This window comes from Juglans regia, chromosome 7 (assembly GCF_001411555.2).
Source record: "Juglans regia cultivar Chandler chromosome 7, Walnut 2.0, whole genome shotgun sequence".
In the NCBI taxonomy this organism is placed as follows: Eukaryota; Viridiplantae; Streptophyta; class Magnoliopsida; order Fagales; family Juglandaceae; genus Juglans; species Juglans regia.
In genome coordinates this window covers 15,271,871-15,297,022 of record NC_049907.1, presented here as the reverse complement: position 1 = coordinate 15,297,022, position 25,152 = coordinate 15,271,871, and the positions used below count along the sequence as shown (strand labels likewise).

At 35.9% G+C, this 25,152-nt stretch overlaps 2 protein-coding genes across 2 annotated transcripts; both read right to left on the bottom strand.

Annotated features, from left to right (window-relative positions):
• Positions 1-232: 232 nt before the first annotated feature.
• On the bottom strand, positions 233-3,094 carry LOC118348883. Its single transcript, XM_035691426.1, has 4 exons — positions 2,960-3,094; positions 1,811-2,118; positions 1,143-1,524; positions 233-853 (listed from the first exon to the last, which is right to left on the bottom strand). The coding sequence occupies exons 1-4, from the start codon at positions 3,092-3,094 to the stop codon at positions 233-235; spliced, it is 1,446 nt and encodes a 481-aa protein (XP_035547319.1).
• A 2,555-nt stretch (positions 3,095-5,649) lies between these two features.
• LOC109004269 (protein STRUBBELIG-RECEPTOR FAMILY 5-like) lies at positions 5,650-23,398 on the bottom strand. The gene is made up of 16 exons (XM_018982773.2): positions 22,956-23,398; positions 20,837-20,969; positions 20,638-20,709; positions 20,462-20,527; positions 19,780-19,851; positions 19,631-19,702; positions 18,216-18,287; positions 18,079-18,144; positions 17,125-17,187; positions 16,730-17,040; positions 15,847-16,124; positions 8,508-8,779; positions 7,490-7,610; positions 6,763-6,899; positions 6,515-6,671; positions 5,650-6,068 (listed from the first exon to the last, which is right to left on the bottom strand). Exons 1-16 carry the CDS (start codon positions 23,086-23,088, stop codon positions 5,940-5,942), a joined length of 2,154 nt encoding a protein of 717 aa, XP_018838318.1. The 5' UTR covers positions 23,089-23,398; the 3' UTR covers positions 5,650-5,939.
• Positions 23,399-25,152: the final 1,754 nt, after the last annotated feature.

The following is a 25,152-nucleotide window of genomic DNA, read 5'->3' as shown; positions in this document are numbered from 1 at the left end:
TAAAAAATTGTAAATCCTGAATGTCGCGTATTTGGTTTGGGTTGACTCAGATACACGAATCCAAGCCTAACAAACCAATTTAATTAAAGAAGTTAGAATTCCAAACCATAAGATTGCAAGTCTTGCCTGTGAAAAATTGTAAGCTAGGCTAGATAATTAAGAAAACTATTTAATCTACATGATTTTTTTTTTATTGTAAAACACCTTCTCATTAATAACTGTCAAAATAGCATTACAAATGAAAATCAGTCCATAGGACTGGTTGAACACAGTTGGGAACAGATTCCCACCATACAGTAGTGTTTGAAACATTTCTGGAAAATCTAGCTAGTTTGTGAGCAGCCTGATTTGCTTCTCTATTGATATGATTAATGGAACAGTTTAGAAATCTACACTTGAGCTCTTGGATATCCGTTATTACATTACCATAACTGGCATTCGAAGGTAGAGCTTTGACCAGCAGCAAAGAGTCGGTTTCTATGCACAAAGACTGGAGGCCAAGGGGAATGCTGAATTGCAGACCTCTTAGTAATGCTAGAAGTTCAATCTCTAGAGGCTCCATAACAGCCTCTTCTTTTTGGCTTACTGCCATTAACACTTTGCCTTCCCAATCTCGAGCAATGAGTCCAACTTTGGCTTTACTTTCAGCATGAAACACAGCCCCATCTACATTGAGTTTTATTGAACCTTGTGGAGGAGGTTGCCATTGGGAGATTCTCCTTGCTCTGCTGATGTCAAGGGCTTTAGTAGCTTTGTAAGTCCAATGCAAAGAGAGTTGAGCTGATGGCTTCCTCAAGGGTGAGTTGTTTCTCTTCAAAAATACATTGATTCCTTCTATACCAGCATGCCCAAGCTATCACGAAAAGCCTTTCCAGTGCCTCATTGCTGCAAGAGTCCTGTCATCTACAAAACCATTCCCTCAAGTCTCCCTAAGGATCTTTTGTGTTAAGCTGAGGAAGTTGCTTACACCACATAGTTGGAAGTATTTTGCATTGAAAAAGTGCATGTGTTGTAGTTTCTGCTGATGTAGAGCACAGTTGACATGTTTCATCTTCGACTACATTTCTTTTTTTCAAGTTACATCTCGTGGGAAGGTTCTCAATGCAAGTCCTCCAAGCAAATACTTTCATCTTGGGGGGAACCTTCATTCTCCAAATTTGTTTCCATAGTTTCTTATTCGTACTATTGAGGGAGCTTTCACCCTCTGATGTTGCTATAGCTTGATTTCTGAAACATTTGTATGCACTTCTCACACTAAAGCAACCATTCCTTTCCTTGTCCCATATTAACTTGTCCTCATGATTAGTTGCACTTAGGATGATTTTTAGGACTGCATCTGCAGGATCGTGAGGCAACATTCTTCTTACTTTTTGCACATCCCACCAGCCAGTAGAAAGGTCAATTAGTTCCTCAACTCCCTGGTCATTAGCTCTACCTGTACCTCCTAATTGTTGCAGATTATTGAAACCAGGGATCCAATAATCTTCCCATATTCTTACTGTCATCCCATTCCCAATTCTCCATCTACAAGCCTAAAGAAGGTTATCTTTGACTGCCCATATGCCCCCCTCCAAACATAGGAAGGGTTGTGACCAAGACTTGAACTCTGAAAGTTAGTGTTTGGGAAATATCTGGCCTTAAAGATTTTATGAATTAGACTGTCTTCTTGCTGCATGATTCTCCACCTTGTTTTGCAAATAATGTCTCATTGAAGAATCTCAGGTTTTTAAAGCCTAGGCCCCCATCACCCTTGGTTTCACACATCCTCTTCCAACTGACCCAGTGAGTTTTCTTCTCTTCCTTCTTCTACCTCCACCAGAATTTGGCCATCATTTGTTCTAGTTCATTGCAAAGGGTAAGAGGTAACTTGAAGCAGGACATAGCATAAGTAGGAATTGCTAGTGCAACTGCCTTAATCAGAGTTTCTTTTCCCCCTTGGGATAAAAGTTTACCCTTCCATTGCTGAAGCTTTGACCAGAATTTGTGCTTTATATCTGAAAAAGCCCTCTTTTTATCTTTCCCAATCATAGGTGGAAGGCTTAAGTATTTGTCATAGTTCTGGTATTGTTGAATGCCCAAGAAGAAAACAGTTGATGTTGAGCTGCTAAAGATACATTCCTGCTAAAGACCATTGATGTCTTGTCCCTCATAAATTTCAAGTATTCTTTGCACTTATCTGCTTTCTTGTCTTGAGGCCTTACAAAACAATATGCTATCATTTGCAAACAGTAGATGATTCACCATAGGAGCTCTTCTACAGACTTGGATTCCCCTTATCATCTTGATTCTGCTTGAGCCAGCAGGGAAATAAGGCCTTCAGCTCCCAACAAGAATAGGTATGGAGACAAGGGGTATCCTTGCCTTATCCCTCAGGTAGGATGAATTGGTCCAACAGGTTCACCATTTATGAGAATGGAGAAGGATACAGTTTTAACACACCTCATAACCAACTGGATCCATTCACTTGTGAACCCCATCTGTTGCATAACATCGTCCAAGTAGTGCCATTCAAGTCTATCATAGGCTTTGCTCATGTCTAGTTTGAGGGACATGAAGCATGTTGCCTTTCCTTTTTCTTCTAAGAAAATCAATCATTTCATAACCTACCAAGATGTTATCTGAAATGGCTCTACCAGGTACAAAAGCACTTTGTGAAATAGATATAATCTTAGGGAGGATCAACTTCAGCCTATTAGATAAGACCTTGGAGATCAATTTGTAAATTACATTGCAAAGGCTAATGGATCTGTATTCTAACACTTTAAGAGGATTTTTTATCTTAGAAATGAGAGCTATAAAAGTGTGATTAATAGCACAAGGGAATTGGCCATTGTTAAGAGCATTTAGCACAACCTTAGTCACTGATTTACAAACTATATGCCAATATTTTTTTATAGAAAATGGGGATCATACCATTGGAACTAGGGGCTGTGGTGGGGTTCATTTGACGAAAAGCTACCTCCAATTCAACATCAGTAAAGGCTTTGGTAAGCTCCTCATTCATCTCTGTTGTAACTCTACCTCTCAGAGATGCTAAGAAATCCAAATTGCAGGGTTGTGCATATAATTTGAACATTGCTTCATAGTAACTCATGATTAGTTCATCCTTTCTTCCTGCTTCTTGCCACTTTCCAGACTCATCTTGTAGTCTTGAAATTGTGTTTTTTTCCTCCTTTGGTTTGCTTGGCTATGGAAGAACTTTGTGTTCTAATCTCCAGCCTTGAGCCAAAGGGCTTTTGATCTCTGCCTCCATTGTATTTCTTCCCTTTCCAGCCATACTTGAACTTCAACTCGAGCTTGTTGTAAAGCAGCTGGGCTGGCAATAGTCTCATTTGCCTCTTGAATCTTGCCCAAGTTGATTCTTGCCTGTTGCAGCCCCTTCTGCATTTCTCCAAAGCTTTGTTTGCTCCATTTTAAGAGACTTTCATTGCAGACTGATAGTTCCCCCATGATATCATCGGAAGATCCATACCTACCAGGAGCTTGCCAGACTTTCCCTATAACCTTGCCACAAGCTTCACTTTCAATCCACATAGCTTCGAACCCGAAGGGTTTAGGGCCTTTATGTCTTGGAGAGATGCCTTCTGTATTAAGGACAATAGGAGCATGGTCCGAGTGGGCTGCTATGGAGTGTATCACCTTGGCAAAAGGGAAAGCTCGAGACCATTAATGGTTAGCTAGAGCTTGGTCCATGCAAATCTACATGATTTATTTCCAAAAAGAAGGGAATTAAGAAGCATATTGTAAGATGGGTGTAGCACACATGATGTTGCTGGACTCCCCTAAATGTGGCTCGTTTGTTTTCGTAGATGAAATGAGATGAGATAAGTTGAGATTAAAGTTAAAAAGTTGAACAAAATATTGTTAGAATATATTTTTTTAATATTATTTTTATTTTGTGATTTAAAAAACTAGAATTGTTTATTTTATTTTGTATGAAAATTTGATAAAATTATAATGATTAGATAAGATAAGTTGAGATTAACTGTAAAAATAAACAAGGTCGGGCCTAGTTTGCATATTGAGAATACGTAATGTATTCTCAGAATACCATTTTATTATTTATTATTTTATTATTACTTGTTACATATTTTTTATTATTATTTATTATTATTTAATATTTTATTATTATTATTTATAGAATATTTAAAAATATCTCCCTAATCAAACACAATATAAATATAAATTTTTTCAAAAACAAAATTGTTAATACTAAAAACATTTGAGAAGACTAGGATGGATTTCCAAGTTTTATGGGAAATGCTTGATGTCCTGCATCTGAGTTTGTCCAACTCCCAAGAGTAATGGAGTCGAGCCAGCTCAGATTCATTTTCAGATCAATTATTGGTGTATTGAATGCAGTGGTAGCTACTAGCAAGCCAATATTGTACGGCAGAGCAAAGTCTTTCCTTGTATCGATTCGCTGTATTTGAATCTTGAATTGAATTGAATTAAAATGATAAAATATTATTAAAATATTATTTTAAAATATTATTATTATTTTAAATTGTAAAAAAATTAAATTATTTATTATATTTTATATTAAAATTTAAAAAAATTATAATGATGAATTAAAATTGATTTAAGAACCAAGCGAAACTTTAATTAGTGGTCCATAATTGGATATAGATAGTCTAGGGCGTGTATTCACACTGTTTGCAAGAAAAACTTAAAATTTAAGGCTATATTTAGACATTGAATTGAGTTAAGTTGAATAAAGATGAAAGTTGAAAGTTGAATAAAATATTATTAAATTATTATTTTTTAATATTATTATTATTTTAAGATTTGAAAAAATTGAATTGCTTATTATATTTTCTATTAGAATTTTAAAAAATTATAATTATTAGATAAGATGAGTTGAGACGAATTTGAAATCCAAACTGGCGAATATGACTAAACACCATTAACATGGTAGGAACTGACTTTCAAGCTAAACTTAAAAATTTGAATTTGAATTTGAATTTGAATTTTTTTTTATTTGATATATCTAGAGTGTATTTGCAAATATAATTTTTTGTTTTGTTATAAGAAGCTACTGGCCGGAGATTATTATGAAAAAAACATGAATCGGTTGGTTTAATGGCTTCATCATTTACTGTAAAATATGCAATAAATTGAAAAAAAAAAATGGATCGAACCCCATTGATCAATTGCATTTTAGAAAATTATTAGTAACAAAATCAACCTTCAAATTATAACCTGTAATCATTCATATAAAAACTTATATATAGAATCAAATGCCTTTGTAAACAGTCCACAGGATATTGGCCTGACTTTCTGTTCTGATTTTTGTGAATGACTTTCTGTATGTTTGACAAATCATACAGAAAACGAGCCGCCATGCTTGCAATTTCTTTGCTGGCAAAAGAGATCAGGAAATTTGTACTGGGTTTGAAAATTGACATGTTTAAGATATCCTTTATTAGTCCCACTATGTGATGTCATCCACAAAGTACAGGAAAAAAAAAATTCAACGTTCAATCACTTTTACGTATTTTTTGTGCACTCTATTAATGTAATTGGCTGCGTTACTTTTTTTTAATATAAAATAACTGATTTGGCCAATCACATCAGTGATATGCACAAAAAGTATGCAAAAGAGACTGTATATAACAGAAGTCAAAAATCAATAATGCTTTGCTTGAATCTTCTAATCTTCAGAAATGAGAAAACCAGTTATAAAAAGAAAGAATCCCATGTGACATGGCTTTAAGGGTAACTCTTTCAATTTCCACCATGTCCCTCATTTAACTTCAGAAGCAGCTCGTACTAACCCTTCTATAGATTGACTTCATAGACCGCTCATTCTGCTTTCTTAAAAGAAACAAGTTTACTGCAAGAGTTGGAAAAAAATAAAGGAAAATGGAAATAACTCTCCTTAATTCGGAACAATCTCACATGGAATGTATATATATACAATCTCGGAGCATAAATCACTAATAGTCATGGTCATCCATCCGACGAGAACCACCAAAGTCATCTCTATAGTTAAAACTTGACCGCTGGACTAACCGCATCAATGACTGCACCACCTCAGACATCGGTGGCCGAAATTCGGGCTCCAACTAACATAAATGTGAAGTAGAAAACGTTAAAACACTTCCAAGATTAAAAAAAAAAAAAAAAAAAAACAGTCGTGAAGCAAGAGGTAACACCTCAACATAGGTTGTCAAATGCCCATCAAGCATTACTCTTAATCATTCTAACGTTCTCAATACAAAGAAAAGATATCTAACCCTTGTGCAGGTTTCCTAATTAATAAGATAGCTAGACTACGTTGCAAAGTCAATATTAGCCCAAAGCCAAGCCAGACTAGGCCCTGCAGGATGCGTACAAACACCTTTGTAGAGACGTTTGCCATCTTTTTGCATGCTCAAGTTGGGCTTTCCTTTCTATCTATCTATGTGTGCAAATTCCACTTCGTTGAGAAGTGAAAATATTTTTTTATATGCCTACTATATTTTCCTGATGAACTTGTTTTTAGAGAGAATGAGAAGAGCACGGTTCTCACCTGAACACAGAGGGCAATAATATCAGCAAATCTGGAGAGTGACTTGGGAGGGTACAGTCCGCGCAGGGCTGGGTCAACCATTTTTCCCAATGCATCGATGTCGTGAAGCTGCGGGGTGGCCCATCGTACAAGGCATTGCTCGGGTTTTGGTTTTGAACTGGAAACATGAAAGGAATGACTCTAATTCAGATATGAGGACTGGATAAATGAGCTTGGTGAATGAAGTATTTAAGTCAACAATGTCACACCTGTCCAAAGGCATCCGCCCTGTCAATAATTCCAACATGACCACCCCAAAACTATAAACATCACTTCTCACTGTGTAGGCCGAAGGTTTTGTGCACTCTGGAGCATTATATCCTACCCCAAGGTTTTGGCTAGTACGCTGAAAAGAAAAGTTCACTTCTTAGTGAATTAAATAAGTATGCATTCCTTTGCTTAAGAAATATGTCTTCTGTGAAGCCCTGATCACCCTGCAAACATCCTGCAAGCATAACTACCAGATATAGTGCTGTGTTCCTCATTGATACTGCATGACCGCATAATATTAGATTTCTAGAAGTACAAATACGAGAGAGGATCTGCTGTTTCCAGTCTATGATCACTTGAGAAACTCTCCAAGTTTGAATAAACCCAACAATATTGATAGATGTAATCATAAGACACCAAGCTATTGACTCTACTCGTATTCAAGAAATGTCGACCAATCTAAGTGGAGATACCTGTCGTGCTTGTAAACTATCTTTATACCTCAACAGGTATGAGACTTTGGGTCATCAACATGCACTACATCATATTAGTGTACCAGACCCGGCTAAACAGATCAGATTCAAATCATGAGCCAATTTTTTTGTTTGCTTAGCAATACAAACCAACTTTAGGGATAATCGTTAGATTTTGTTACTTAGAATTTAAACCAAATATCCAAGCCATTGTTACGGTAAGAAAACCTAAAATATTTCAAGAAACACTAACCTGATGAAAGGTTGCCAAACCACAGTCAGAGAGATGGGGATTGAGTTCAGCATCAAACAAAATATTAGATGACTTAATGTTCTTATGAACAGACGATGGAGAACAGACCTCATGGAGGTACCTGAACACAGGAATGATGTTTGAAGCATTAATTGAAATAATTAGAAGTAGATATGTTAAAATGAAAAATTATTTTTGACTTTGAAATCAAGAACGTAAGTTAACAACTGCATAACCAACAGGAAATTGCTGTGATCAATCATCATATTCACTTCATAATGTGTGTGTGTGTGTGATGCAAGCCATTTGGACTTATACTGACAAAAAGGCTCATATTAAAAGAAAATAAATAAACTATATAATGATAATTATAAAGCAAGTTGGATGAATCCATATTATGGCACAATTAACCAAACCCATATTTAGATCAATTTGGCAAGCATATAATACCGTGTTGGTAAAATATTTAGGAATTGAAACTAAAGAATATCATGCTGTTAAAGTATGTAAGTAGTTAAACTTAGGTAGATATGTTTTTTTAAGCCAATTAACCAGATATAATCCATTGTACCCTCAGAAGTTCCCGTGTTCACTCAGGTCAACTGAGGTTTCTTCTCAAACTTGTGACATTGGCTTCATTTTGGGGTTTGAAGTTTGAGTTGGGTCCTTACAGAGAGTTCGGTGCCCTTATAAACCTAAACCAGCTAGTGTAGATTCACACCAACGATTACATACTGGGATGAATCTAAATTCTAAGCAGAAGGCTAAATGCAATGAGGCTACCAACTAGTCATACTGTAATGTATTGTTGGTGACTGAAAAAGGAAAAAGAACTACATGGTGATTGGTATGAATCATCCAAGAAACAGAAATTTATCTAAAATAACCATCTGAGCAGTTGTGATTACATGAATTATACACATAGATACAGCAATTTCACAGGTACTAGTTGTTATATCTGCTCTTATTGACCGAAAAAATAGAAGTCATCCAAAAGGTAATATATTTGTTAACTCACTCAACAGCTCGGGCTGTGCCCAATGCGATTCTTATTCTTGTGTTCCAAGTTAGTGGCTTGCTGTAGTCATCTGACATGTGTAAGAACTCATGAAGTGAGCCATTCCTGAAATACTCATAAACTAACATGTTATGCCCCTGTTCTGAACAGTGACCGATAAGCTCAGCAATATTTGAATGGTGAAGCCTGGAGATGTTTGACACAATTTGAACAAATTCTTCCACTCGTCCTCCTTGGAAAAGTGAGGAGTCAATCTTTTTCACAGCTAAAACCTGAAAAACGTGTAAATTCAAGTACTTAAAAAGTATGAGTATGAAACTCACCTATTCCTCATTGCAATTTGAACTTAGATTTTCATTATTTAAATAATCAATCAAGAAAGTCAAGTATGAGCAATAACTAACAGGATCAAGCAAAACAATGCAGCAGTGAGTGCCAGGCACATTACAAATAGGTGGATGGTTTAAAGAAGATAATAACTAACTTGTTTGCATGAGATTGGAGAACTATAGAATATAACACAAGGGAAAAAAACATAAGTTTTCAAAATGGGATTTAAGTGAATAAATCCAAAATAAATATATGAAAGTAATCCAAAAGAATTATTTACATCCATTTTCATCAATTATAACAGTATTATGATGGTAATAATGAAGCAACTACAAGAAGTTGTTGGTGACACTATATTAGAAACATCAAACCAGACCACCTGAATAACGTTTAAGAAGTTGAATGTTAAAATGAAAAATTTAAAGTTAGTGACACGGAGGCATTTTTCCTGATAATTCATTACAGATTTAAGTGATGTTAAGTTAACCAGACCATCTGACAGGTAAATAATCATAAGGAACTTGAGATCTAAAGAGTTTTATGCAAAAGGAACTGCTGTAGAGAGCTCTTGATGAATCCAAGAAAAAGAAGAAAAAAATAGTAATTGAGAGTGTGAAGATTGAATCATTAATCTGAAAGTCCGTATGATCAACTTGATGGCATTTCTCTGCCCTTGCAAATCTAAATTCAGACACAAACATGTTGATGACTGTTGCAGACTGTCTACACCCATGGGAACTTTGGCACTTTGTTTTTTACAAATTTAGGGTCATGCCAGTTAGGAGCATCCCACTTTCTTTGGCACTTTCTTCTTTTCCTTTTTTTAATGAGTCAACCAATGAAATTTGACAGAAAAAATATTAGACAAGCATATTATCATTAAGATGCTAATCGAGTCAATTAAAAGTCCCAAAGACTTAGGCCTCGTTTGGTTACGTAGTTTAGATGATATGAGATGAGATGTTTTGTTGAAAGTTGAATAAAATATTGTTATAATATAATGTTTTAATATTATTTTTGTTTTGAGATTGGAAAAAGTTGAATTGTTTATTATATTTTGTGTGGGAGTTTTGAAAAGTTGTAATGATTATATTAGATGAGATGAGATAATTTGGTTTTATGTAACGAAACCAGCCCTTAGTCTACCATGGGGTAAGTTTCCTATAAGTATTTTATAAGGTCACTGCTAGCCTGGACACACAATATTTCGTGGTCTCAAATGTGTTAATATTGGATTCTAGAAGTATTGACTCTTTCATGAATATACAGGGTAAAAGAGCACAGCATTGGAATCCCATGAGTGGTCTCCCATGGTTAAACAAATCTGAACAGTCAGAACCACCATAACCATTTGTCTCCATCATAGAAGATGATATAAACATCTCTGTCTAGAATGCCCTTCAAAAACTTGATGCAAATAAACAATTTTTTCTGTCTCTGAGTTATATATCCTCATTTAATTTTGATTATTAAATAAATGAAACTTCAATGCATTCTTAAATTATTTCCATTCTTTCAGTTATCCCTTTTCCCTTTCCTCATCTACTAACAACACAACAGATTCTTTCAATGTATGAACCCTGACCAGTGCACAACAAGCTGACCAAAAAGCCCTTTCACCTCATTCTTTTTCTTTCATGCCCCTTGAAAACAATAAGGCCTCGTTCTTTCTAGTTAAAAGAAAAAATAGGGGTAGACTGTCCATTTAAAATGGCAAAGGCCTCCGCTAAGTGAGAAGAATGTCAACGATGTATATATGGCAGTCATGTATATATATGGCAGTCAATGTATATATGTATAGGAGATCATTTTGTTAGGCACTAGGCTGCTGTACAGTTTCCTTACTTAGATCATTACCTTATTTACTGATTATTTGTAGGCTGTAATTAAGGGATTTCTTGGCTATTTAATGAGAAGGAAACCCTCCATTGAGGGGCATTGAAACCGTTTTGACTCAGAGCCCTCAATCTAAAGTCAGTCCTTCATATTTCTGGGTGATTTGGGCTATTGATTTTTTTTTTGGCTGGGTTTCTCTTGTGAGACTCATTCTTGGTTTAGGGGACTAATCTAGTCGGTCCTCTCTATTCTAGTTTCTGAGGTGCTTTCCCTTTGTCTGCGTTTTTGGTGCTGTCGGAAGTTTTTGTCTTGGTGGTCGGCATTTTCTGGTGCTGTAAGAAGTTTCTGTTCTTGGTGGTCAGCGTTTTCTGGTACTCTTGGGCTATCGGCGCCTCTTAGTGTTGGTATTTTTGGTGATTGGAGTTTTCTGTGGTAGTCATGTCAGGCGAAAACTCAATTGTTCGCTTTAATGGAAAGAATTATGCAAGCTGGGAGTTTCAGTTCAGGATGTTTGTGAAAGGGAATGAACTATGGGGTCATTTGGATGGGTCTTCTACGGCTCCCACTGATCCCAAAGAACTTAGTTCATGGGCCAGCAAGGATGCCAAGATTGTTTCCTGGCTATTAAGTTTTGTTGAACCACATATGATCAACAATCTTTGTTTGTTCACTACTGCTAAGGAGATGTGGGATTATTTCAGGCGAGTTTATTATCAAGACAACGCTGCCCAGAAGTTTCAAGTAGAGTTAAAAATTGCCAACTACAGACAAGGTAATCTTTCTATTGAACAATTCTATGCTGGATTCCTTAATCTGTGGAGTGAATATTCTGGGATAGTTTATTCTAAAGTTCCCAAGGAAGCCTTAGAAGCGCTGCAAGTTGTCCATGCTGGGAGTCAAAGAGACCAATTTCTGATGAAGCTAAGACCAGAATTTGAGACTGCGCAGGCTGGTTTGATAAACCGTAATCCTATTGCTTCCTTGGATGTGTGCTTGGGGGAATTATTATGAGAAGAGCAGCATCTTGCCACTCAAATAGGCCTAACTCAAAACACTGTGACTACTGAGATGGTTAATGTGGCATATGCTGCTCAAGAGAGAGGAAGATCCAAGACACAGATACAGTGCTATAGTTGCAAGGAGTTTCGGCATATTGCAAAGCATTGCAGCAAGAAATTCTGCAATTACTGCAAAAAGGAAGGGCATATCATTAAAGACTGTCGTGTGCGAACTTAGAATAGACAAGGTCAAGCGTTTCACACTGCTCTCCTGTCCAATTTAGCTTTTGTACCCTTTGTTCCTACTCCAGGGCAGCAACCTACAATTGGTTCTTCATCTACCCTTGCACCTGAGATGGTCCAATAGATGATTGTCTCCGCTTTCTCAGCCTTTGGCCTTCAAGGTAAGGGAAATCTACTCACCTCTCCTTGGTTGGTTGACATTGCGGCTTCCAATCATATGACTAGCAATACAGATGCTTTACATGATGTTTGTTAAGTATAAGGGTGACCAGCATATTCAAATAGCCAATGGTAGTACTCTTCCTATCACTGCATTTGGAAATCTGGGATCTTCTTTCAACAATGTATTTGTGTCACCCGAATTATCTACGAATTTAATTTCTATTGGACAACTGGTAGGTAATAATTGTGAAATTCACTTTACTCGTAATAGTTGTTGTGTGCAGGATCAAGCGTCAGGGAAAGTGATCACAAAAGGGCCTAAAGTGGGACATTTATTTCCTATACAGTTTTCCATTCCTAGTTTTGATTCTTTTTCTTGTATTGTTGTTGCTAATGATAGTAATATTTGGCATAAGAAATTGGGACATCCCAATTTTATTGTTTTGACTCATCTTATGAAACATGGTTATTTGGGGAATAAAGATTCATTTTCTAAAATGTCTTCTGATTGTAGTTCTTGTAAACTTGGTAAGAGCAAATCTTTACCTTTTCCTTTACATGGCATCGGGCTTCCACATGTTTTGAGATTATTCATACTGATGTATGGGGTGCGAGTCCCGTACTTTCTCATGCTCAGCACAAGTATTTTGTGACCTTCATTGACGACTATAGTCATTTCACTTGGATATATTTCCTTCAATCTAAAGTTGATGTGTTCTCCACTCTTCAGGCTTTTGTTCCTTTTGTTGAGATCCAATTTTCTGCTTGTATTAAGATACTACGCTCAAACTCGGGGGAATATATGTCCAATGAGTTTCAAAATTATCTCAAAACCAAGGGTATTCTCTCCCAACGATCTTGTCCTTACACTCCCCAACAGAATGGGGTTGTTGAGTGTAAGAATCGTCATCTTTTGGATGTTGTTCGTACTTTGTTGATTGAATCTTCTGTGCCTCCTAGGTTTTGGGTAGAAGCCTTATCTACAGCTATTTATTTGATTAATCGTCTACCCTCTCAAAGTTTACAATTTGACTCTCCATATTCTCGTTTGTTTGGTGTTACTCCTAAGTATAATTCTCTTCATATGTTTGGCTGTATCTATTTTGTTCACTTGCCATCCACTGAATGTCACAAGCTTACTGCTCAGGCTGCTCGGTGTGCCTTTCTCGGGTATAGTAACGCATATAAAGGGTTTGTGTTATGATGCAGATGCTAACAAGCTCCGTGTCTCTCGAAATGTGGTTTTCTTTTGAAAACCAATATTTCTTCCAGTCTTGTGTTCTTAATGATTCTGCTTCTGTTCAACTTCCTATTTTTGATGATAAGTCTTGTCCTCTTGAACGCTTTAAGCCAGGGATTGTGTACCAAAGACGTCACCCACAGTCTCCACTGCCCCTTCCTAACACTGAACCGACGTCTGATCCCATTCCACCTGAACCTCAACGGTCCTCTCAAATTTCACGTCCCCCGGATAGGAATGGGTTCTCACATACTGCTCATCAGGCTACTCTTGATACTACCTCTATGCCCAAATCTTACTTTCAGGCTTCTATTAAAGCTTGTTGGTGGCAAGCTATGCAAGAGGAACTTCAGGCTCTTCAGAACAACCACACTTGGGACATCGTCCCATGTCCTGATGGGGTAAAACTCATTGGATACAAATGAGTATTTGCCATCAAACTATGGCCTGATGGCACTATAGAGAGGTATAAAGCTCGTTTGGTGGCTCTTAGGAATTGTCAGGAGTATGGCATTGATTATGAGGAGACCTTTGCACCCGTGGCCAAGATGACTATTGTACAAACTATTATGGCTATTGCTGCTTCTAAAGGATGGTCTATTCGGCAGATGGACGTGAAGAATGCATTCTTACATGGGGATTTGAAGGAAGAAATATATATGACTCATCCTCCTGGTATGTTCACTCACTCCTCCACTGAGGCTTGTCGGTTGAAGCGGTCTCTGTATGGATTAAAGCAGGCACCACGTGCATGGTTTGAGAAGTTTCATACCACTCTTCTTGATTTTCATTTTACTCAGAGTCAGTTTGGTTCTTCTCTCTTTCTTAAGAGGACTACCACTAGACTTGTTGCACTTTTAGTATATGTGGATGATATTGTTATCACAAGGTTTGATCCTCAGTTGATTGAGCAACTACAACAGCATCTCAAGACTACCTTTCATATGAAAGATCTTGGCCCACTTCAGTATTTTCTTGGTCTCGAGGTGCATTCTTGTCCCAATGGTATGCTTTTGCATTAGCACAAGCATACCCAAAAGATTCTCACCTTGGCTAGTCTTCAGTCTGGGAACTCAGTACTTACACCTCTGGAAGTCATTTGAAGCTTTGTCAGGAGGAGGGTGAACTATTATCTGATCCATCCTTGTATCGGCAGCTAGTAGGGAGTTTGAATTATTTGACAATTTCCTGACCAAACATTTCATTTGATGTACAGCAGGTCAGTCAGTTTATGCAGGCTCCTCGTCACTCTCATTTAACAGTAGTATGACGGATTCTTCAATATATCAAGGGTACATCTGGTAGAGGGTTATTATTTTCTACAAGGAACTCCTTACAATTAATGGGTTATAGTGAGGCTGATTGGGCCGGTTGTGTGGATACTCAGCATTCAGTTACTAGTTGGTGCATGTTCCTTGATGATGCTCTTATTTCTTGGAAGAATAAGAAGTAGGATCGAGTCTTGAAGTCCTCTACCGAATCTAAGTATCGTGCTATGTCATCAGCATGCTCGGAGCTTGTGTGGCTTTGGGGTTTGTTGGGTGAACTTGGTATCCCGCAGCTTACTCCTACTCCTCTTCATGCGGATAACACAAGTGATATTCAGATTGCTGCCAATCCAGTATTTCATGAGCGCACCAAGCACATTGAAGTAGATTGTCATTCCATTCGTGAAACACTTGATCAACGTGTGATTACACTTCCTCACATTTCCACCGAATACCAAACTGTTGATGTCTTTACCAAGGCCCTGTCTCGCCACCGCCATCAATACATGATTGACAAATTGATGCTTCTTGATCGACCAACATCAATTTGAGGGGGGATGTCAACGATGTATATATGGCAGTCAATGTATATATGTATAGGAGATCATTTTGTTAGGCACTAAGCTGCTGTACAGTTTCCTTACTTAGATCATTACCTTATTTACTGATTATTTGTAGGCTGTAATTAAGGGATTTCTTGGCTATTTAATGAGAAGGAAACCCTCCATTGAGGCGCATTGAAACCATTTTGACAAAGAATGCATGTTAGGTAACTAATTAAGGCAGCTGGTTAAGGAAAGCTCAAGTTATAAAATCACTTAGGTGTTAACTAATTATTTAAGTAGTAATGAGGTGTCAATATCAAGTTGCATCAGCTGTAAATGTAGACTACGATACCATCTTTTAACTATAATTCCCAGGTATCTATAGCACCATATACTTTGTTGCTATGGTAATTCCCATGAGAGAAAATCCTGAGAAGTGGGCACTTGATGTAGAAGATATGAAAGATCACTTTTAAAGGGCCTCTTTGCCTTCTTGAGCGAGCCTCTGGGGTCTCTAGAAAAACCCACGATTTGGTAAAGGGAGAAGAATATTACGGAAGCAATAAGTGGAGATCAGAAACCCAGATGAAGGTGGGTGGGGTGGCAGCAGGGATCTCTTTTGGTATATTATTTGCTCATGGTCAATGCCAAGAAAAGTGTATAAGTTGGAAAGCCATGAATGAAAAAGTAGAAATGTAATAACCAGGCAGAAAATACCTTCCCATCAGCATATTTAGCCCGATAAACACGCCCAATAGACCCCTCACCAAGAAGCCGGCCTGTCGCAAAATTACCAGTAGCGAGCTGTAAATCTGCCAAAGAGTAAGAGATAGCTCGAACAGAGGTGCTTCGTCTTGCATTTAGACGGTTTGCAAACTCATTGTCATCATAAGATTGCTTAAAATCTGAAGGTGCATGCTTAAGACAGCTTGATGAAGAATTCTGCAAGGACTTTATATCGATTGAAGCAGATGAATCCAATGATCTGCTATTATCTATACAGTCGGAGTGGTGAAGTCCGCATTTCCCAAAGCCATTATGAGAAGGGGAAAAAAACAAAGACAGAAACCATCTTTAAAAAAATGAGTCAACACTTACAGAAAGGTAAGACATCAAATGGCCACAAAAGCCATAGTTTTAACCAAATAACCAAAGATCAGAAACTAATCTCTCCATGGCTCTAGAGCAGAGGCCAAAACACAACATCAGGTAGAGAGGAAATATGCAAGCCTCAAATACATATATTTCTATTCAAAACTCCATTTGCAATTTGCAAAAGTGGGTTCATTCATTTATTATCACTCAATTACAAGTTATCTCTAGGATGATTAGCATAAAACCTAAGCGGGTAATATTACTTACTTTCTGTACCAAGGAAGGTTGAATGCAGGGTACTCCTATCTTCTATCATCTTTTGTACAAAGATATTACTTAGCTTGCACCTTTTGTGCTTTTTAATAAGTTTTTATTATGTAAATTTTTTTTTTTTTTATGAAAACTCTATATAAGCGGGAAAAAAAAGGTCAGGACCCACTACATCATTAAGGCAACTATAGTGAAAATACCTAAAAGAACAAAAATGCAGGATAAAGAAAACCACCTTTGAAGTCTTTGCATATTCCTGTATGCAAGTCCTGAGATAATTCCCGAGATGCAAGGGGGGTAAAGGATCTACGCTGGCTAATCCTCTCTTCATCAAGGAAATGAGAAGGAGGAGGGGACTTTCTTCTTGAAAATAGAGCAATTAGAATCCCGATTACTACCAGTACGCCCAAAGCTATTCCAGCTATTGCCACTCCACTCTTGACAGATTTCCCATCATTATTTTTAGTTGAGTGTTGATTAGCATGATGCTTTGCACCAGGAGGAGGAGGAGGAGCAGGCCCAGATGACCAGGAATTGCCTCCAGTTCTTTATTATAGATAATCGCAAAGTCAAAAAGAAAATTTTAATTGTTGCATCCCTAAATAAAAATAATTTGAACAGAATACTCACTCTGAGTCTATATCCTCGAGTTCCTCAGGAATCCAGCCAGTAAACTGGTTGTTTTCGACATTCCTGCCAACATCATGATAAACTAAGCATGTCAATTTCACTAACTTCAGCAGTATTTATGAAACTTTAAAAACAACTAGTTTGGATCATATTTGACCAATTGGAAGATGCACATATGGAAGTGGTAAGCACTGTATTAAATTAAAAAAGAAAACTGCACATCATTCATCTCGTTGTAGAATTCTCCAATGAGTATTAACCCTTTGTCAAATATATCATGGGCAAATCGGTGCAATACTGAAGATGTATAAAGACCATTGCAGATATAATTTCTTTTAAATCACTAGGCTAACAAGGCATTCTTCAATAACACAAATCCATGTTTGACAAGAAGCTTCATATTTCATTAATTAAGTTTGTGCATTCATAACACTAAACTGGGAGCTAATTTGTAGAAAGAGAAACAAAAATAAAATTAGCCAAACAGAGCAAGCCTATGATATCATATGATTGTAGGGAGCAAAGGAATCAGAAGAACTAATAAATTGGGTCCTCTTTGGCCAGTCAGCCAGGTAGCTAAAGAAGGTACATAAAAAAATTTAAGCAATAGGCAGGCATAATTCATGGCTGCCAAACAAATAGAAGGTCCAAAAACAACAATTTCAAACTCCTCATGTGAGACATATCTTAACTCCGAATATTTCCTCTCTCCTACTTCGAAGAACAAAAGGTACTTTTTATGATTTCAGTGTGGAAACAAAACCAAAAATATAAAATATCTTAAAAAGATGAACCAGAATATATTCTTGGAACTATAGAGTAAAATAAAAGGATAAACTAAAACTAAGAGGCAAAATGTCTAATAATTGAAAAAACTGAGTATTAATTCTAGTACAAATTTTCATGGAAACCTTACATTGCAGAGTAATAAAAATGAACTGGAGGTCCACTTACAAATCCTTGAGGGGAAGATCGGCTAAGACATTAATTGGACCACTGAATTGATTATTTTCCAAATTCCTGCATAAAGGTATAAGAAAGTTAGCGGCAAGAAACTCCAAAAATCTAAACTTAAAATGATTGCTCCTTACAATTTTTTGAGGCTTGAGAGAGATTGGAAACTTTGAGGCAAATTTCCTGACAGTGAGTTGTAGGAAAGATCCCTGTAAGGCAGTTCACAATACTAGCTAATTACATTTTCATGTCGGGCACTTTGCCGTAACTAAATCTACAAAGGAATGAATGGTGAGTAGATGAATGATTGCGAGTGAGACTGGCAAAGGAGACAATCATGAAGAACCGAGTATTCTTTGCTACTAGAGTATTACAAAGGTTGTAAGTGACAAGATCATAAATGCAACTTCAGAACAAGATGTAGCCAGATCAATTTCCAGCATAATACATGATGGCCAAATCCATTCAAACACAGAAAATCTTTTTGTTTATAAGTATTCAAACACAGAAAATCTAATGATGTCCTAGGCCATAGAAATAGAAGGCCAATCTGATGAGTTCAGCAATGGTTGCACCTCCCAATCCTGCAGTCTTTCTCTATGAGGGTAAACTTCCATCTTTCTTGCAATACATAGATCTATGTAGATAAGTTTAGAGGAGTATTTCTCCATGCCATGAAACCCCCAAAATTATTCTCCATTTTCCATTTCTATCTTGATCACATTACTTGGGAAAAAAACTCATAATGCCACCTTAAAAATTCCTTCCAAGTACCACAATCATAATACCCAGACATATGAAAAAAATACTAAGCAATACTATCAAACCATAAAGCTGCTTGGTCTATCATAAGACTTCATTTTTAGCATCATTAAAACGATAATTACCACCTTCTCGATGTTACTCTCTGGCATTAGTTGGTCAATCCCACCATTTTTTGCATATGCTATATAGACAAAGATGTTTAAATTCATTACTGCTCTGTCCATTTTGCTGATAGATTTGCGACGGACCCCCATAAAAATTTTCATTCTGATGTCATCTTATACTTATTCCGATGCCGACTACAGTAGCGATATTTACCACTGGCTTTGGTATTTCATGTACTTTATCAATGCAAGAAATTGATTATCAAGAAAATTTCTTCTTTAGTTTTTTCCTATTAATTGGAATCACAAAATTATTTATTTAAACAAAATAGTTATACAATCCTAGAAAATATTGCATTTAATTCAAAGTTTTCCAAATAGTGCCCAATTATATCATACTTCTTTTATGAAAGAAAATAATTTCGTAGCTAATGAAGGAATTTGAGATGGTAATAGAAAGAACAGGCATTTGAAAAAGTAAAATAAGATTTTGGAACGCATGAAATAGAGAGACTTAAGGGCAGAAAGCTTTCGTAAAAGCCAGAAGGCAGCTTAGTTCTTATTAAATACAAGACCGTGAATCCATAAACAAGTGAAAGCAATACACATCCATTTAAAAACAAACAAAAGGGGGGGGGGGGGGGTGGAGGTGAGGCAAATTGTGCCATGTTAGCAACACTTACAGCTCTTTCAGCTTTGAAAGTTTTCCAAACATATCACTCAACTGGTTATTCAGCTGATTATGACCAAGATTTCTGCATGCACCAAGAAAGAAATGAGAAACAGCTCTACAAAAGAAAATTAATTCAAAACAGGAATGAAGTTTGTTTACAGGTATTCAAGATCAGTCATCTGAGAAATCGAATATGGTACACCACCACTGAAGCCATTATGAGAAAGATCTCTGCACATTAAGCGCACAAGATCAGTATGATGGGTATTTAAGGTCAATAAAGAGAGACCTGGACTAGCTGAATATCAAAGTAACAACAATAAATTTCTCATAAGAAAGAATGTGTTTAAAGACTACTGTCTTTTTGGAGGATGGATCATAAAATATAGAAAAACCTAAATAGTTTATCTAACCAATGCATGAACATCATATTTGACACCAAAATCCATCCCTATTTTCATCACACAAGCCACAACAATTACCAATCAAAGGACATGAATAGAGATGCAGATGATGTACAGCTATACCAACAGAAGTGCTGTTGAAAATCAATCTAATGCAGTCAATGAAGTTAGATAAGCTATTCCCCAATCTTGTGAAGGACAGTGAGAAACAAGATCAAAATATCCAAAAAGAAGGAAGAGAATAAAGAACAATACTATGAACCTATATAAACAGTATAGAGCTTCAAATGATTGCTGAAGTCGACCATAAAATCATGTTTGCAGGGCATAAGAGTGCCAAACAGGTGAAGCTATGAATAAACAAAACATTTATGGCTTGAATATATTTTCTCTTGATGATAATCTAGGATTACATAGAATTTTGTCTGCTGACTTACATGTGAGCTACGTTAGGAGGGAGCTGATATGGTATCTCACCCTTGAGGTTGTTGTCACTTAAATCGCTGTACTAGACAAACATACGAATGATCTTCATGTGAATTTCTTTATATAAAAAATAAGTGTAACCCAAAAGATGCCTTTTTTTTTTAAAAAAAAAAAAGCTGGGCCTCACAACTGAGTGACGGATGTCAAGCTTGATAGCTGATAGCCCATTGATCCGGTGAGTCCAAGGCCAGATAAGTTTCTGCAAAGTTTTCCCGAGAAAGAATGTTCAATTCAAAGATTTCAGCACATTCTGTAGAATATATTAACAGAAGTTTTCTACCATAGGTGGATTAAGATAGATGCAGATATTAGAAACGGCCAAATACATTTCAGTTACAGATGAGCCTGAACATTTGATCCCTTCCCAGGAGTCACCACAAGGGTCACCCCCGCTCGATTTCCAGCCACTCAGTTCTGAAGGAGAATTTAAGCTGCTATACATCACATTGAGGGCAGAGACTGCAAACATACAGCCAGCAAAAAGATCAGGATCTTAAATTTTAAATATGTATAACCGATATTTCATTTCTTTTTGGTTAACAACATAATCAGTCTCATGGTTTTACATCGTAATCTTTTTGTTCCTTGGGTTTTCAATTTTATCATTTTGATCCTTGGATTTATTATTTTTTCAATTGAGAGCATTCGTCAAATTTACGTTAGAAAATATAACGCAAATTTGATATGCCAAGAAAATAATAAAAAATGTAAAATAACATTAAAAAATCTATAAAAATATTTTTTTTTCTTTCTTATATTTTTTTAATATTTTTATTTTTCATGCATAGCATGCTACATGTCCACATGTGGCATGCCCCTATCAGATTTTTATTAAATTTTCTAATGAAAATCTAATGGAGGGTCTCAATTAAAAATCCGATGACAAAGATGATAAAATTAAAAATTTGAAGAGCAACAATATAACAGTGTAAAATCTAGGGACTGACTATGTACTTTATCCTTCCTTTTGGAGAGAAGAAACTTGCTCTCAATACTCATCAATACAAATTAAAAATGAAACTCCTTCCACAGCTCCCAGAATTTACAGGATATAGAAGACAGAATCTAAGAGACAAAGCAGCAGATACATTAATGAAATGCTCTAGGTATGTACAAGAGACGCATGCTTTGCATTGCACTTATTAACTTAGAAAGCATGTGCTCCCCAATGGTATTTAATCAAAAAATACACAACAATCTGCAGATGGTTTGACGTTAAAAAACTTGAAATAAAAATTTGCTTCTACAACCAAAAGACTGTAAAGAGAACAAAGGCTTAGGGTGTGTTTGGTTGTTAAAATCAACTCTACTCATCTCAAACCAATTATTGATGTGACTTTCTACCTCTTCAACTTTCCATACAAAAGTTAACCCATCTCAACCTCTTTCATATATTCGAACACATATCTTAACCTATTTACATTTAAATACATCTCAATAAGACCCACAAAACACTAGTATTCATATATCAACTCAAATCATCTAAGATCACCTCAACATCCAAATGCAAGTCTTAGTTTTCAAATATAAAAGAAAGAAATTGAAATCCAGCAATATGGTAAAAATTATTGGCAATTATGTTAAAGAACTTTAGTTTTCACTGTAAAAGTCTTGAAATCAGCACAATATATTCTAAGAAAGCATTAGATAGGTATTCAAGCATGCATTACTTGCGTATAAAAAACTTGTCCATAAACTAGTATTAGGTTCAGAAATCCAACAATTACTTGTTCTCTATTCTTAATATTATGAAAAATGTGAAAGATTTTCCATACTTTATGAAAGAAATCATAAATAGTTTTATTCTTGTATTAGAAGATGTGAATATATACATATATATATATATATATATATATGTATGTATGTATGTATGTATGTATATATCATATATCGCATTGGTATGGGCCTTGAATTGTCTGTATGAGACATGAGACACTAAACCCCTCATAGGACTTATGTTGCGGGAAAATCGGTTAACAATTTCTCTCAGTAGAAAATTAAGCTATAACCGCCTACCCAAGATCATAAAGGATAACCATGTGGTAAAACAAAAGATATATGAATAAGATGGTTAAGAACCACTGAAGGTTCTATGAGTTTGATTGCCAAAGACAAGTATTAACGTTTCCTTTCATTTTGTTAGAAGTTTTTCCTATTTGAAGACATAAGGTTAGCCAATAATCTCGTAAGTGGAATGTAAATATATCCACCACGACAGAACGGAGAACAAACCCACACTTCAAATTGATACGCCCTTATATAAACTCGCTTCACTTTCCCTCTAGTGATCCACTTGAATACATAAAAGGGCGCATCAATTTTTTTTCCGCATTTGGAATCACCACAGAGATTAGAAGTAAATGAAGCCCAGATAACATCTCAAACATATACCCAAACTGAAATGTCAAAAAAAGAAAGAAAAAAATAGGGATCTACAGAACTTACCATCCGGGGATTTTGTCTTGGAATGAACCGGAGAGGTCAGGACCCCAAAGAAAACAAACCACAAACTAACAACGTTTTTCTGGTGCATCTTTCCCACACAAAAAGGGATCAGATACCCAGAAAGAGAAAACATGAAATATGTTTTCTTTCAACTTAAATAATTGAGTGAAGAACCCCAGAAGATTTAAGGATGAAGATGACTAAAAATCATCGTTGAATAAACAGCTCCAATGATAATTTGTTAAAGGTAATTTGGTGGGTTTTTTGGGTTGGCTGTAGTGACTAAAATTAGGCGGAGGAGGAAGAAGAAGCAATACATTGACAGCTAAAAATGGTTGAGAATGAGGGAGTGCCATCGCAACAGTTAGAGCGGAAGGTGAGGAGAGATTGAGAGCCTCCCAACGTTTTCCGGACACTTTTTTCTCTCTCTTTCTAACACTGTATTTCCTTTTGTTTTATTTCCTCGCCCCCGCCCTGCTTGTTTCAAGTTTTCAACTCTTTTAACTGATTTTGTAAGGACGTGTTTGGCGGCCCCCTCAACTTTTTATTTTTGTTTATTTTCTTACAATTTTTTAAGGGATTAGCCATGGAAACCCATCCCCAACATCCTTCCTCATTCAGAGAGGGGATAAATGTCATTAGGCTGCAAGATATTGATTTGCCCTTTAAACAATGGGGTAATAATATCATTATTACTTTATTACTTTCTGTTTACTATCCAAATTTACGTGACTTTATTTTTTTTCTTCAACTCTGCCTCTACCCTTTCACGATGGAGAGGAGGTTCCGCCCAGTTCATAATAATGTTAGGATTTGAGATTATAGTTTTGAATTTCAAAAAGAAAATGAAATTGACAAAGTGATTTGTGGGTACGTTTGGATAGTGAGAAGTGTTGATAATGTTTGTAAATAATAGTAAAAAAGTAATGAAAAAATAATAATAAAATATTAAATAGTAGTAAAAAATAAGTTAAAAGTAATTAATAATAATAAAATAAGTAAAAAATAATAATAAAATAAAAAATAATAGTGAGCCAAACATAAAGAGGGGGTGGAGGGATTGACAAGCATGTTCCTAAAGTTAAAGAGATTTGAACCTCTGATAGTCAGACATAAAACTTATAACAGAAAGTGGAGCATAAATGCAAAAGACAACAAAAAATATAAAAAAAAAACAAATAAAACCACGTAAGCTTGGATAGTAAACAAGTAGTAATAAAGTGGTAAGAGTAAACAATACCAGTGTGTCCTTATAACTCTATCTAAAAAGGATAATAATTTTATAAAATTAAAATTCGTTTTTAATATTGGTATAACTAGTTTAATATTGGAATGGAATGGGATGATTCTTCATATGCTTCTATATCACTATATTAGGCCCTTTGATTTTGGAAATTTCAATGTTGGTTAGAAGATTCAAGAATTGTGAGATTTCTTAAGATTGGCTGATAGGGTAATGAAGCTGCTCACTTGCTAGCTCGGCATGCTAAGGTGGTGGAAGATACGGTTCAATGGTGGCACTAGGGGTGTAAACCGGTCGGTCCGGACCTGAGAAACCGACCAGACCGACCGGTACGGTCCGGATCGGACCGGACCGACCAAATGCATGGTCGGTTTCGATCCAATAAATAAGAATGTTTCGGTCTTCGGTCCGGTCCCGGGATGGAGATTTCTCGGATCGGACCAACTGAATAAAAAAAAATATATATTATATATATTATTTATATAATAATTATACAATTAACAATATAAAATTTTAAATATGTTATTAATACTTGTTAATATTTTATAAATTAACAATATTTTATATATATCTTAATCTAACCTATTACTATTAACAATATAAAATTTTAAATATGTTATTAACACTTGTTAATATTCTATGAATTAACTAATATATAATATCAATTAGTTAATTATATAGTAATTATATAAATTAATAATATAATTTTCATTTAATTTATTATTATTGACCATATAAAATATTTTTTTATTGAGTTTGTTACCTAATCCATATTAATAAGTCACTTAATTTAATTTAGTATTTTAAATAAATTTTTTTATTAATTGATTTTAAAAAAAAAAATACTGGACCGAATGGACCGGACCGGACCAGACCGAACCGATACGGTCCGGTCCGGCCCGGTCCCTATGGGGTGTTCGGTCCAGTCTGGTGATGGACCAAATATTTTCGGTC

Excerpts from the sequence above, each read along its gene's own strand:
- LOC118348883 (XM_035691426.1), bottom strand. The coding sequence starts at position 3,094 with ATGAGTTACTATGAAGCAATGTTCAAATTATATGCACAACCCTGCAAT. Across the intron at positions 2,119-2,959 it reads TTACTGATGTTGAATTGGAG|GAATGTATCTTTAGCAGCTC; the intron begins GTAGCTTTTCGT and ends GGTCTTTAGCAG. Across the intron at positions 1,525-1,810 it reads ATGGCCAAATTCTGGTGGAG|ATGGAGAATTGGGAATGGGA; the intron begins GTAGAAGAAGGA and ends TTAGGCTTGTAG.
- LOC109004269 (XM_018982773.2), bottom strand. The coding sequence starts at position 23,088 with ATGTTTTCTCTTTCTGGGTATCTGATCCCTTTTTGTGTGGGAAAGATG. Across the intron at positions 20,528-20,637 it reads TTGACATCCGTCACTCAGTT|CGATTTAAGTGACAACAACC; the intron begins GTGAGGCCCAGC and ends TGTCTAGTACAG. Across the intron at positions 19,852-20,461 it reads CCTCCTAACGTAGCTCACAT|AGATCTTTCTCATAATGGCT; the intron begins GTAAGTCAGCAG and ends CTTAATGTGCAG.